We start from the raw sequence: 13,532 nt of genomic DNA, 5'->3' as shown, positions 1-13,532 counted from the left end.
AGTAAACTGAGAAAGGTGCCAACCAATCAGAGCGCTGCTTTTTCTAAAACCCTCAACGTGGGTGCACTTTCTCAACTCTACCAGCAGGGGGTGACATTGCATCATCCGCCAATTCTAGTTTGTGTTCGGATTTATTTAATGTTAGCTCTAAAATGTTTTATTTTTGTGTTTTGATTTGTATATAAAGTGTTTGACTATGGCTAATGATTATGATAGAATATGTTTTTTTTGTGAAAGTCGTGGAATCCCCTCGCTAAGAAAAACTACAACTAAAAAACAGATGTTTTCAAGGGATAAATAACCGAGTAGAATTAAAGTTGGTGTGTTAAGAATATGTTGGTGTGAGTCATCCAGCTATTTAAACAGATATGTACAGGGGTTGGTGTTAAATAGTGTGCGGCGGTTACGCGGCGGCACTTCCTGAGTTTAGGGAAGGGGCTTGGTCCCGTGCCCGCGCCCCGCGAACGCGCATCAAATTAGCATCGATGAAGTTTGTGCGAACATGGCGGATTTCCTGCCGACCAGGTCCGTGTTAAAAGTTTGTCTACCCGTTTGCCTGCTCAACAACGGTGAGGTGGAACAGCTTCGAAAGTCCAAAGAGATCGACAGATGTCTCTCCCGGGAGAAAACGTACGTGAAACGGCTGGTGAAGATCCTGCTGCTGGGCGCTGGCGAGAGCGGCAAGTCGACTTTCCTCAAACAAATGCGGATCATCCACGGCCAGGACTTCGACCAGCAAGCCCGGGAGGAGTTCCGAGGCACGATTTACAGCAACGTTATCAAAGGTAACCTTGCTGCTCACCGGCGGTAACTGTAAGGGAGGAAATGAGCCGTCTGAACGGGGCGTAAAAGCCCCAGAAACGCGTTGAAAGTGGACGGGAAAGTTCCCACATCTGTTAAGCAGCGCCGGGCTAAAGAAAGGACACACATAAACAGTCTACATCTGCTGTAGGCACACCCAAATACACCGCGTTTCTGCCGAAACCTTTTTCCTTAAACTGTTTGTTACCGTATAGACGTACAAAATTCAGCGATTTGATTTATCACGGGTGTACCAACGTCAGCAGCTACAAATGGCTATTCGCACGTTTCATTGCTTAATGGTGGGTAACCCACCAGTGTACTAAGCTGTAAGGTGTTCCTGTTTGCCAACCGACTTAATAACAGTGCTGACATGTAGCTAAGTACATCCACTCACGTGTATCTTTGATTGGCTTGCAGTTAAATTATGTATTTCTATTCAATTAGGTTTAAGTCTTTTTACTTTTCTGCATTTTAAAGGGAAATAATGTCCCTTCTCCATCATTATCTTCAATTTATCCATTCACTTTACGACTTCTAGTTACTTTTGACAGCTTGTGGCTACATTTATTAAACTTTTAAAAATGCAGCCCTGAGTCAGATATTGCTTTCCAACTCCTTCAAAAAGTAGTGTGTAGTATGGGCCACATCCTATGAGTTCATAACACCTACAACAGACCGTAATATTTCCCCCCCAAACATCTCACATGGTTTCCATTTCATCTTCAAATGAGTCAACATCTAAACCAAAATCAAAGACTGGAAAAAAAACAGATTTTTTTTTTTGCCTTTACCTCACAACCCTCGGCATCATCGGCTCCCTGTACGTAAAATTGTGCATTAGGTCGTTAAAGCAGCACCGCTTGCATCAGCACACACCGATCGATCTGTATTGAATATCTAAATATGTTGCATATATTTCTATCTTGGTCAAAACAACCAGTCCTGGGCTTCCAAATGCTTTAAGTACATTTTGCCACCAGGACTTGGGATCCAGTACTTATGATGGGTACAACAACGTTTGTCTAGATTGAATCTTTTCTTCAACATCACTCTTGTCCAAGGGTTAGAAATCAGATCAGTGTTTGGTTCAGCTGCTCCTTCGGTCTCTTCTACTTTAGCTTTTGCTCACATCTGGTCCGCTTTCTGGTGATCGCTTCCTGTTCAGGTATTCGTGTGCTGGTGGACGCCCGGGAGAAGCTGCACATCCCGTGGGGTGACAAGGACAACCAGCAGCATGGGGACAGCTTGATGGCGTTCGATACCCGGTCGGCTAAAATGGCCAGCGGGCAGCTGGAGGCGTCGGTCTTTTTGCGGTACCTGCCCGCCACTAACGCTCTGTGGGCGGACTCGGGTATACAGAACGCCTACGATCGTCGCAGAGAGTTTCAGCTGGTAGGTCGATGAGCACACACACTGAGAAATAACATGACTGGTAGATGATAGTTGCCCGGTTTTTCCACCAGCTCGTACTGATAAGAGCTTCCCTGTGAGGCTGCAGTGCTTAGCTCTCTATCAGAAGATCTAAGAAGAGCTTTCAAGTGGTTTGAGATGGACTTTTAAAAAAAAAAAGCCCTTTGGGAGTTTGAAGGCGCTTAGAAAATGGCAGAGACGATAGAAAGTGAAACTGATTTTTAATTCATGCTCCCTTTCCTTGCTCTGATTTTATTTTTTTTTTTTGTGTCTCTGTGCGTTGAGTGGTCAGACATGTGATTGAGTCAGCTTCCTGTTTACACCTCTCCCCGCTCCTTGTATCTTGGCTGTCAGCATGCACGTTCTAACGCTCTGACGTTTCCCACAGAGCAGCAGCTGTGGTCGAGTGTGTTCTCACGTGTCCTCCCTGGGACCTTCCAGGGCTCTTGATATGTCTGCCAGTGCTTTTACTGACTTTTTTTTCTGTCTACATTTATTATTTTTTTAATATAAGGTCACACGACAAACTTTTCAGTCAAGGGGGCCCCAACTGAGGAGAGAACAAGGGACACACTTCTCCAAGTTGCTTTCATTAATGAGGCAAAGGCAGAAAATTACTATTAGTCTGTCAGTTGCACAAAGCTGGACTGTTCTCGGTGGTATTTTGTCGGCCCCTCGCACACACTCGGCTCATTGGTGTGAATTAGTTTCGCAGACAGAAAAGGGGAATAAGTGTGATCAGAGCAGGAATGTTGATCTGCAGTTAAACAGCTTTATGCTTACAAACAGAGCCCAGGCTCTCCCACTCAGCATTATTTACACACAAACACTGAGAGTGTCACACGCAAGTACAAGGACACACACTCCTACGTCCTGCGCTTGTGTGTAGGACTGTGAAGGATCCTGCCGTTAGAAATGCTGAAATTTTGAATAGTTGTGCAGTTATTTACTTTATTCTTTATTTTTTTTTGGTCTGTTTAAAAAAATAATCCAATCATTTAGGAAATTCAGATATTGACGAATTGATTGATTGAAGTATAGCAACTGTTAATGAATTGAATGAAGTTACGTATGTATACATTCTTGTGCAACAATCAACAATTGTTTTGGTCATTGTTTGGATTTAGTTTTCACGGAAATGTGAAGTTTTGTCTGTTGGGATTTTATCAAATCAACACATTTTAAGATTTGACTCAATGATGATTAAGTGATTAAGATTAATATACATTAGTCAGTACATCTCTGACTTAAACGGAACAAACCGCTGAACAGTTTTAGCTTTAAAGAAAAGTAATCAGGAGCTTTATTGCTCGTGGTGCAGGCCTGCTTTCTGCACACAAGCTTAAACCTGAGTTAGTCTCAAACGCTTTATAGAAAATTAGCCTCACGGTTGTTTGGAGGGAGTAAACTAGATTATGTTGCAGATGGCTTTAAAAACGGTAGTCATTGCTAATCGGGGGGGGTCCTAAAGGACCAAAACTCTCAGCCATTAACTAAAGAAATGGCGAGAGACGGCCTTGGGGAACTATTTTGAATTTATGTCAGAGTTTTGGCTTTATTTTCCAAAGGTCGAAACAGCCATTTGTTCATGTGAGTCGAGTCGTTTTACTTTGTGGTTGCACAAAGGATCTTTGTCGATCTAAGCCTACACTGCGACGTCCGTCAGTATTAGCATCGCACAGAAGACGAAACTATTGTCCATTTTTACACCAAAAAAAAACACTTCAAAGTGAAACGCAGAAGTTGAATATGCACTCACGTTTGTCTGCAAATCATACTTTCTCCAGGTCGCCTTCTTATGCTGTCGCTGCGCTTTCATGTTGCCATTTTCTGAGTAGCTACGCCTACTGTTTAGGAAGAAACCTGCAGTTAGCTCAGTGCACCTGAAGCACCTTTTAAAACAGCGATGTTGATGTTACAATTCGCTCAGGCAGTGACCAGTATGGAAAGCATAATCGCTGTTTAAGCGTTCTTGTGCACCGAGTGGACAGTTGGCCATCTTTAAAAATCTTTGAGCAACTGTCTTATTTGTATTTTTATTTTTGGGAGGGAACCAATTCAACACCTAGAGTCACTTTATTGATGATTGCTGTTCAACTTCTTGGGACTGTCGTCATTATGTCAACGCTTGGTTTTACTCCGTCATAAAACATCATTTTTCCTTTTGTATTTCGCTCTTTCAAAGCAGAAAAAAGCTAAAGCACCAACAACAGCACTGACACAACCAAGAGCAGCCCACAGCTCAGATCGTTCCACTTATTTCTGAGACTGCCGTTTAAACCCTGTCATGTTCGATACATCAGTTTCAATTTCCGCCTGACGCAAATCACCCACTGCGAGCATAAAAATTTGTATGTGAAAATACTTTCATCCCAATCTCCCACTGTCCCTCGCTTCTTTGCCAGCAGATCAAACTCATTGTGTTCTTCCCCTGCCCTCTTCAGTATTTGCATCACAAATCACACTGTCAGGTGTGGTTGTAATTATCCTTAAAGAAAAATACACGTACAACCTGAATGGTTTCTGTCACATTCTTGGATCTCACCTGAGGTTTGTTCCTATTAGTAGAGTAGCATAAAACGAACGATGAGCCACGTCTTCCTAAATTCAAGTGTCACATGGTTGCATGTTGTTTCAGTTTTGTATTAACATCATGCTCACGCAAACTCTTAGGCGCTCGCATGCCTCATAATGAGCAGGGACAACTTCTGGTTTCTCTTCTCCTTTCTGGATGTGACAGAATTTTGACTATTTCGAAACCACCAGCCAGCCCCCCTCAGATTTCAGATTTCTTTACTCACGCCAGGCTGGAATTGCCAGAAATGAAATGGGCTTCACAGAAAGGTGGCTCCTCTTCCTTTGGCTTTAGCATAGCAGCACACCACCCTGCTCCTCCCTTGTGTAATCTTAGCCGTGCACACACACACACACACACTCACAGGTTTTTCAGGTCAGGTTGGTTTTTTTAAAAGATCAAAAGGTAAGAGCAGAAGGCTACAAAGGCTGCTGACACCATTGGTGCACGACACCGAAATGCAGCCCAATCACTGACAGCGACTCCATTTGAATTTCACAACAAGGATGTCGGTTCGTGGTGTGATTAATGTAAAAGTACATGCAAAATAAGCCAGTTGTATGGTGTGTGTGTGTGGAGCAGCAGAGATGCAGGAAAGATGGCAGACAAAAGTGATTTAGCTTTTGGTTTATGTTGAGCAGGACACACACAGATACAGGAATGCTTCTGAGTCCTGGCAGCCCCGTGTCTGGACTTGCACTCACTGCACAAAAGCAGCGTTAGAAGAGTCATGAAAAAAAACCTCCTACACACACACACAAACCCTGCCACACTTCTGCATGCATCAAAGACACACTTACGAACACATGTCTAGTTCAGCACTGAATGATTTGCATCCTGCTTCGATTTGGCTCTGTGTTTTGAAAGAAAAAAAACAAACCGATTACCTGTGTGTGCAGCAGCGAAAGAGAGATTTTTCTCATGTGCAGTTCCATGAATTAGCACCAGTAGCAAATGGACTCTGTTGAAAGTTATAGTAGCGTATAATGAATGTGTCGTGCATGCAAACTGTTCTGCTTGATCATGAATTGACAGAAGTTGATAAATATTGTAGAATTAATAGAAATTCCTCCTCTGTCCTGTCGCAGGGTGAGTCAGTGAAGTATTTCTTGGATAATCTGGATAAGCTCAGCGAACCGGTAAGTTGTTTCTGCCTGCGCTTATCGTCATAATCACACTTGTACATGTTATAGCTAATATTGCAACATGTTTGGACAATGTAAGGTTGGCTGACAAGCGACCAGGATGGCTGTACACGGGACATGATGCTCATGTTGGAAGAATCTGACGAAAGTGCTGAGGAAATCTTGTACTGGAGTATTTAAAATGCTCTGCAGGATCTGAAAAGAAAATATAGATTATTAGATTTACTTAGAACTTACAGTAAGGCTCCAAGTTTGTGAAATAATGTTGTCTTTAGAGGTGATCTATTGCACTTTAATTCTATGGCCCTTATGATTGTAAAAAAAAAAAAAACACAACAAATCATTTTCTATGTGGCATTTTATGACAAAAGGTCATAAAATTTTCACATAACATTTCCAATAAAACGGCATCCTTTCACCACATCTCATGCCTCAGTACCACATAGAAACAAGGCACTCTTTTCCTTTCACGTGAACCCTGTTTCTCTTGATAGGAAGTAAAAGTTTATTCCATTCATTAGATGACTGCTAGTGTCACTTCAGCTCGTGATTAAATGGTTTCTATACTTCTGTGGTCTAATATTGGGACCTTTTATGGGTTTGCAGAGCCATAAGCAGCTGTTTTCTCTTGTAACCCTGTCTATAGATATACACAGAGGATCTAAGTTAGGTTCAAAAAGTAGTCGTTTTAAGTCAACTTAAGTTTAAATAAGTTTATATAGCCCAAAATGACACGGGTCTGAATGACCTTTACACCATTTATTCTAAACCTTTACAGTCATCTCACCCTTTATGATGTTAATAGTGCTCAGTTCTCCTGTAAATATCGTTCTACTTTCATTTTCATATTTTCTACTTTCACAGGTGGTTTTGTGATGACCTACATTACATTATTAGATCCACCTTTCAGCGCAGTGCAGTTCAGTATAAAACATGTAAATAAAATACTTCTGATTATGGAATCATTGCAGAATTTATGGCAGAACGGTCGTATTGGAAATCATTGAAATGAAAAAATGGGTTATCTGGTGGTTGACCCAGTTTTCAATGACCAGTGCCAGTTATCAAGGGAACAAGGTTACTGATGTGTGATGCAAAAAATGAATATGTTGTACAATGAATAGAATACAAAACATAAGTTGGAAAGGAGATTTTCTGTTGTTTCCTCGCAGCCGATGTCAGTTATCACAAATAATCAGTCCAGTTGATAAATCCTATATTAGTTTTATCAAACATTTAGCAAATAACAGACTTTAATGGAGTTTGAAGCGGCTATAAATGGTTAAAACATTTTTATTAAAGAGCTCGATTTAACAGCTGTGAAAACTCAAAAATGCAGCTGTGTTATACTATCAGTAACACTGATGACAAATGCATGAATAAGCATAAAGTGCTTTATTATCAATGCTCATGTACAGCTTATAAGTTTTGCCATGAGGACGTTTTCATGCACAAACTATAACTTGAGTAGAAATTTTCACCTTTTAGATTAAACTCCTAAATGTTTGGTTGAGACTGTGGAGTTGAGTAGAAGCACATTTATCTGTTCATTCTTTTCAGAAAGATAAAAGAGCGTATTTGGGATTTGTTTTGTGGAAAAATGCGTCACATGTGTGATATTCAATGTTTATTTGTAATGTTACACTTTGCTCTAATTTCTTCTAAACGTGAGTCGTCGGAAACCGTCTCCATCCCTCTTCTACCTGCATCTAACTGGTCTAACTGATTTTGGATTAGTTCTCTAATGTGACGTCAAACAAAATAATGCTTTACCAGTAATCCCTAATTAGCGAAAAATGAGTTTAAGATTAACTGAGGAGCTGACATCTCTTGATTTTAGGACTGATTATGTAGCCGGCGCATGTTTTAATTGGCGTCTTTCTCTTCATTGTCCACAAACGCAGCATCTGTCCTCAAAGTGAGATTTGAACTGTTAATGGTGGCGCACGTCGGGGACAAATTGTGTTCCGTTTGACATAGATTTTGTTTCTCTCCTGCAGGATTATCTCCCCAGTCAACAGGACATCCTGCTGGCTCGTAAACCCACCAAGGGCATCCACGAGTATGACTTTGAGATAAAGAACGTTCCCTTTAAGATGGTGGACGTGGGCGGACAGCGGTCAGAGCGGAGGCGCTGGTTCGAGTGTTTCGACTCGGTCACCTCCATCCTCTTCCTCGTCTCCTCCTCGGAATATGACCAGGTGAAAACACACGCCCGCTGCGGCTGAAGCTGCTCTCGCCATCTTGTTTCCTCTCACATGTGAGCAAGCACGCACACGTGTGGCGAACGTAGGTGTTTTCATCTCGTTTTCTGGATGCAGATTCAACTGCTTCACGCGAGATTTCCTCAAATATTACATCTCCGACTGAAGTTGGTGCACAAATGTTTGGGTTCATTGCCAGCTGTTTTTCTTTCCTGCGATTCCTCTTTTCTTTGAGTAAGTAGGGGAGAAATGTAAAGAATTGTATACATTTAACTTGCCACAGCTCATTCGCCAACAGTATGAGTTTGTGTGTTGGTTACGTCAACCTTGGTTTTCGGGTCCTTATTTGTTGTTTTCCAGTACAAAAGTGTCTCCCACCAACGGACACCCAGGTCTTTTCACGACAAGCAAAGTCTTTAACCATCCGAGACAAAGCTGACCTTCATGGCAGCGTTTGCCATACGCTGATTTATCAGTGGCAGTTCCAGCTATCCCAAACCAGCCTTTCTAGTATTTCTATGGGTCTGCTCCCTTCGATGTGCACAGTTTGCACAAGAATTAGTGAGGTGACGATCAGAAAGTTGAGCCTGAGGTTGAGAGCAATCTAAAGATAATGTTTTCATACATATTTAACTGCACACGCCACATTTTCTCATGATTTGCTAGTTAAAGACCCCTGCTCTCTGGTCGGTAAACTGTGCAGCACAAAAACATACCTGTTGTAATGTTCACCCGTCTGATGAACTGAAGAGAGGAGACGCTATCCGATCTTCTTCACTGTGGAATGAAGCTGCATATGTCCTGCAGTAAAGGTGGGGTATGAGATGTTTTCTGGAGCATTTTTTTATCATATTGTCTGAAAACCTCCTCACGACCCCATTGCACCCACTAAAATAGAATGTTTGGGGGAAAAATTTAATCTTTTAGTCCATTATAGAGGGTGTAGCAAGAGGAAATGTCTGACCAATAGAAGTAATGATGAGAGTTACTTCTATCCCCCCTGCGCGTTCAGACTCTTGACTCGTTCATGTGTTTTGAAGGCGTGGTTTCGAGGGGTGGGCTGAAGGGAGAGGCAAGGTTGTGTATTTTCAAAAATATAGCTTGCAGGAACCGTTTTTCCAAGATCTCATACCCCACCTTTAAGCACACTATTATTGTGTCGTGTCACCTGTTGTATGAGCAGAACCTGAATGTTTTGTCAGATGCTGCTTCAGGCGCAGATGGCTGCAGTAAAGCCCGATTTACAGTCGTCCGGGAAAGGCCACGGAGAGCCATCTCCGTGGTCGGAAACCCTCCCGGAGACGCTCTCCGTGACTTGCGGGCGTCGGCCAAAATTCATATCTATCCGTCGAGGACGCGGAGACTCGCGGAGACCGCAAGGCTTGTGATTGGTCGGCTAACAACATCATTTCCGGAATCACTTTTCCGGTTTAGCTCCTTCCTCTCACAACAACATCACCGCCATTTCTGAAAGAGTGTGTGCCGGTCAACATTTGGTCAAAATTATTTGCATTTAAATATCGATAAGCTCCAACTCCAACAGCAGTCTTTCTCTCTCGTTTGTGGAAAAGAGTTTTTTTTTTGTTTGTTTTTTTTTACGCAAATGGACAAAATGGACATTTACATCAGCACCAAATTAAAAACAAAAACTTCTGTACTTCTGAGCAGCTGTCCTCGTATGCAAAATGAAAATGTAAAAATAGTGATACCAGTGAACGGAATGAAGTTATATCTACACTGGAGATCCACTACTGTAGCCTTTGAGTGGTTTGCATACGCTAAGCTGTAAAACAGTGAAATGATTTGTCTGAATGATTGACTGTCTGCGTGGACATTTAGTTCATCTCGACTCAACATGATGGTCAGATCTCTTTAGAGGAAATAAAAGTACGGAAACTTTCTCGTTTGTGACGCTTTGGTGCCCAGATTGTGGAAGTTTACTGCCTGTAGCTTCAGTGCAGGTCAACACTCTACTCCAACTCCCGCTGACACGCATCTGTTTTATTTAAACGTGTTTTTCTTGTTGCTTTCCGGTTGTGTTTGGAAAATGTTATTGATAAAAGACCAATAATGTGATCGGTGCTTCTCAGGCTCACACTGGAAGATTAATGCAAGTTATGGTTATCATTTATTGGTAAATCGGTCAAATTTTAATCGGCTAAACAAAACAAAATCAGTGTGTTGCTACCGTAATTGCATCCAGTACATTACCAGTACCACTACTAGCACATGTTACAGTACTTTAACCCTCCATCGTCTTCTCCAGGTGCTGATGGAGGACAGGACGACCAACCGGCTTCGTGAATCGCTCAACATCTTCGAGACCATCGTCAACAACCGCGTCTTTGTCAACGTTTCGATCATCCTCTTCCTCAACAAGACGGACCTGCTGGAGGAGAAGGTTAAAAGCGTTCCGATCAAGGACTACTTTCCCGACTACACTGGGTCGGAGCACAGCCTCCCGGACATCCAGGCCTTCATGGTAGATTGCTTCCGGGCCAAGAGACGCGACAGTACGCAGAAGCCCCTGTACCACCACTTCACCACGGCCATCAACACGGAGAACATCAGGCTGGTGTTCCGTGACGTCAAGGACACCATCCTTCACGACAACCTCAAGCAACTGATGCTCCAATGACCCCCAGCAGCCTGTGAAATTAGAGGACCTGAATGGGGACAAACCACCCCCTCGCGTCTGTAGAGGACTTGGGAGAGACCAGCCTCTGAAGAATCAGATAGACATCAGCCGCCTTCTTCAGACATTTTTATATTAGTTTTTACTCTCCTCTTTGAAGAGTTGGCCCTCTTTGTTAGTTCAGGATCTGATTGGGGAACAAGTCATTGGGCAGAGTGTGGTAGAATAGAAAGACAAGAATCTGGTTTGGATGTAGGATAACATCTGATCCCTGCTGCTGCGTCCTCTGTCCCAAGCTTTTCCTCGCAGTACATGACCTGCTGGGGCTTTTCAACTCACAGGGTGCCGGTGCTGGTGCCGGTGGAAGTCAGCAAAACATTTTACAATCCAGGTGAACGGTTTCTTATCCAGATAAACATCTTATAAAGCCACAGTCACAGGAAATAACCACGGTGAAGTGAGTACTGCTTAAATGACATGTAAAGAAGTTTTAACTGTAGATCGATTTGCCTGTGTCTTAACTTGATTGGCCAGTTTGTGTCCAAGCACTGAATTCAACTTGTCCAAATTCACTCCAATATTCCTGTTGCACTCTCCAGTGCTGCTTTTACATGGCTTCCGAGCCTTGTTACTCTATAGGATGTTTTATGAAGCTGTTATTGATCTGGAGACTGCACAGCTGTCTTTTTTTTTTTTTTTTCTCCTCACATTGCACTGCCATTCCTCATTCGTAACATCACTTTTTCTCGGTTCAAGATAAGTAGTTTTGGGTGCCGGCACAGAGCCAAATTTTGCCCTGGCGAGGACTAGCTGAAGGACCACTGATCATGATAGCGCTCATAACGATGAGAAGCGCCGAGAAGCGCCAACAAGCTCCAGCACTGGCACCGTGTTTGTCGAAAAACTGATAGAAGAGGGCACAACCACGAGACTGAACCTTTTTATGTACTTTCTTAAGACGTAATCACTGTTTAATTGTTGCTTTAGATGTAAAGTCAATCTTAGCTTCTTTGATAAGATGATTAAGATGAGAGTTTCCATACTTGTTGTCCTTAATTTTGGTTATTGAGAGGGCATAAAGATTACCTTTATTGGCACATTAGCCACACGTGCCAGTAAGTGAACATGCAGTCCACTGTTTTCTCAGGGTTGAATCAAAACAGGTGATGAAACTTACGTAGTTGTCGGTGAACTAACTGAATAATCTGATCTAGGTGGCAGTGCCTGACTCGGTCAGGCCTCCACACAGTTACCTGTTTGGCGTTTAGTACTGCATTCCCCTGATGTTGACCCAGAATCCCTTTCTGTCCGTCTTTGTTTTCATCTCTGATTAGATGCCTTGTAAAGGGACAGACCTCCCGTCTTTGCCTGAATCATGAATGTCTGTTAATAATTGTACAGAGATTTGCTCTTGATTGTTTGAATATACTGTAACAGACATTGTTGTGGTCACTTGTAACCCGTCATGTGAGAATATTTGTATTGGCACTGAAATTGTGACTCAAAGCATGTTTGAAAAAACAAAAAAAAAACCATTCAACATTTCCTCTTTTCGGTTTTATTTTATTATTTTTACACACAACCTTGTACTGTTCTGGATTTCCCTCTAAAAAGCATTGTGACTTTTCTTTTTTTTTGTAGAAGTAATGTGACAAAAAAAAGCTACTGGAGTTCAATACTTTTGTCCGTGACTGTACTCTGTAGAGGGCCAATCTTTGTTCGAGGACAATTTCCAGGCACTGTTAAAATCTTTGCTTCTCTGCCAAATCATCGTGCTTTCTGAGGACTGTTAACATCAACAGTCTGCTTCTTTTTTCTTTTTTTTTCTCCAAAAATGAGGCTCTTGAGAGCCTCAGTTTGCCTTCAATCCTGGCTTTGTAAATACTGTAATCTGTTGCCATGTAAATAATATGCAGGTTTATCTCCCTATATGTAAATGGTTGTAGAAATGGCTTTTTTCCCCTGTTCTGGATGTTTTTCAAATTTCTACTTCTCCAATGAAGATCCCATTTTGATGTAGATGTAATTTTGTTTCCCACCACTTTTTGAAATTAATTCTCATGCCACTCTAACCCTCAATAAAGTACAATTTTCTAATGATATAAACCCTCTCTTTTTTCATTGTGTACATATTAGCTGGCTTATTAACAGTGCTTAAGAGTTTTTTTTTTTTTTAACAGATGACCCGTTTAAGTTCTAGGCTTGTCTAGAGGGAGGTGTACGGTTTTTGTTTTGTTTTTTTCTTAGGTGAATGTCAGTGCATAGGAAGTGCCACCAAACGTGTACTAGATTCTCAGAAATGCTGTGAATATTGTAATCCTGAAGTGAGATGTGAAACGGCCACAAAAAAGGGAAAAAAAAAAAAAATGTGGCTCCACCAAATGTAAAAACAAACTGACCACAAATGCAGCATCTGAATTGAATGATCAAAGAAGACATTAAAAACCAAAAAGAAAGTCATAAGATGACTGAAGATGGACTGCAAATACCGCAATGAGACAGTTACCATAAGACTCAAAAGACTTTGGACAGAAAATGAAGCAACATCACAGCCGAAACTAGATGAGCAACCAAAAACCCTAATATACTACTAACAATAAATTCTTATATAATCATGTTTATTGATTTTATTATTATTATTTTCCGAACAAATGTGTCTTTTCCCTTTCACTTCTTACTAAGGAGAGCATTTCTGTTGCAAAACTATTTCCTGGCCTGTTCAACTGAAGTACTACTGCTTCGTAAAACATTAGAACAAA

General features: G+C 41.7%; 1 protein-coding gene across 1 annotated transcript; it reads left to right on the top strand.

Annotated features, from left to right (window-relative positions):
• The first annotated feature begins 419 nt into the window (after positions 1–419).
• On the top strand, positions 420–13,272 carry LOC142373859 (guanine nucleotide-binding protein subunit alpha-13-like). Its single transcript, XM_075457312.1, has 5 exons — positions 420–785; positions 1,970–2,196; positions 5,878–5,928; positions 7,935–8,135; positions 10,405–13,272. Exons 1-5 carry the CDS (start codon positions 503–505, stop codon positions 10,774–10,776), a joined length of 1,134 nt encoding a protein of 377 aa, XP_075313427.1. The 5' UTR covers positions 420–502; the 3' UTR covers positions 10,777–13,272.
• Positions 13,273–13,532: the final 260 nt, after the last annotated feature.

Source organism: Odontesthes bonariensis, chromosome 23 (assembly GCF_027942865.1).
Source record: "Odontesthes bonariensis isolate fOdoBon6 chromosome 23, fOdoBon6.hap1, whole genome shotgun sequence".
Lineage (NCBI taxonomy): Eukaryota > Metazoa > Chordata > Actinopteri > Atheriniformes > Atherinopsidae > Odontesthes > Odontesthes bonariensis.
The sequence above is the reverse complement of the archived record's forward strand: the minus strand, read 5'-3'. Positions and strand labels throughout refer to the sequence as shown.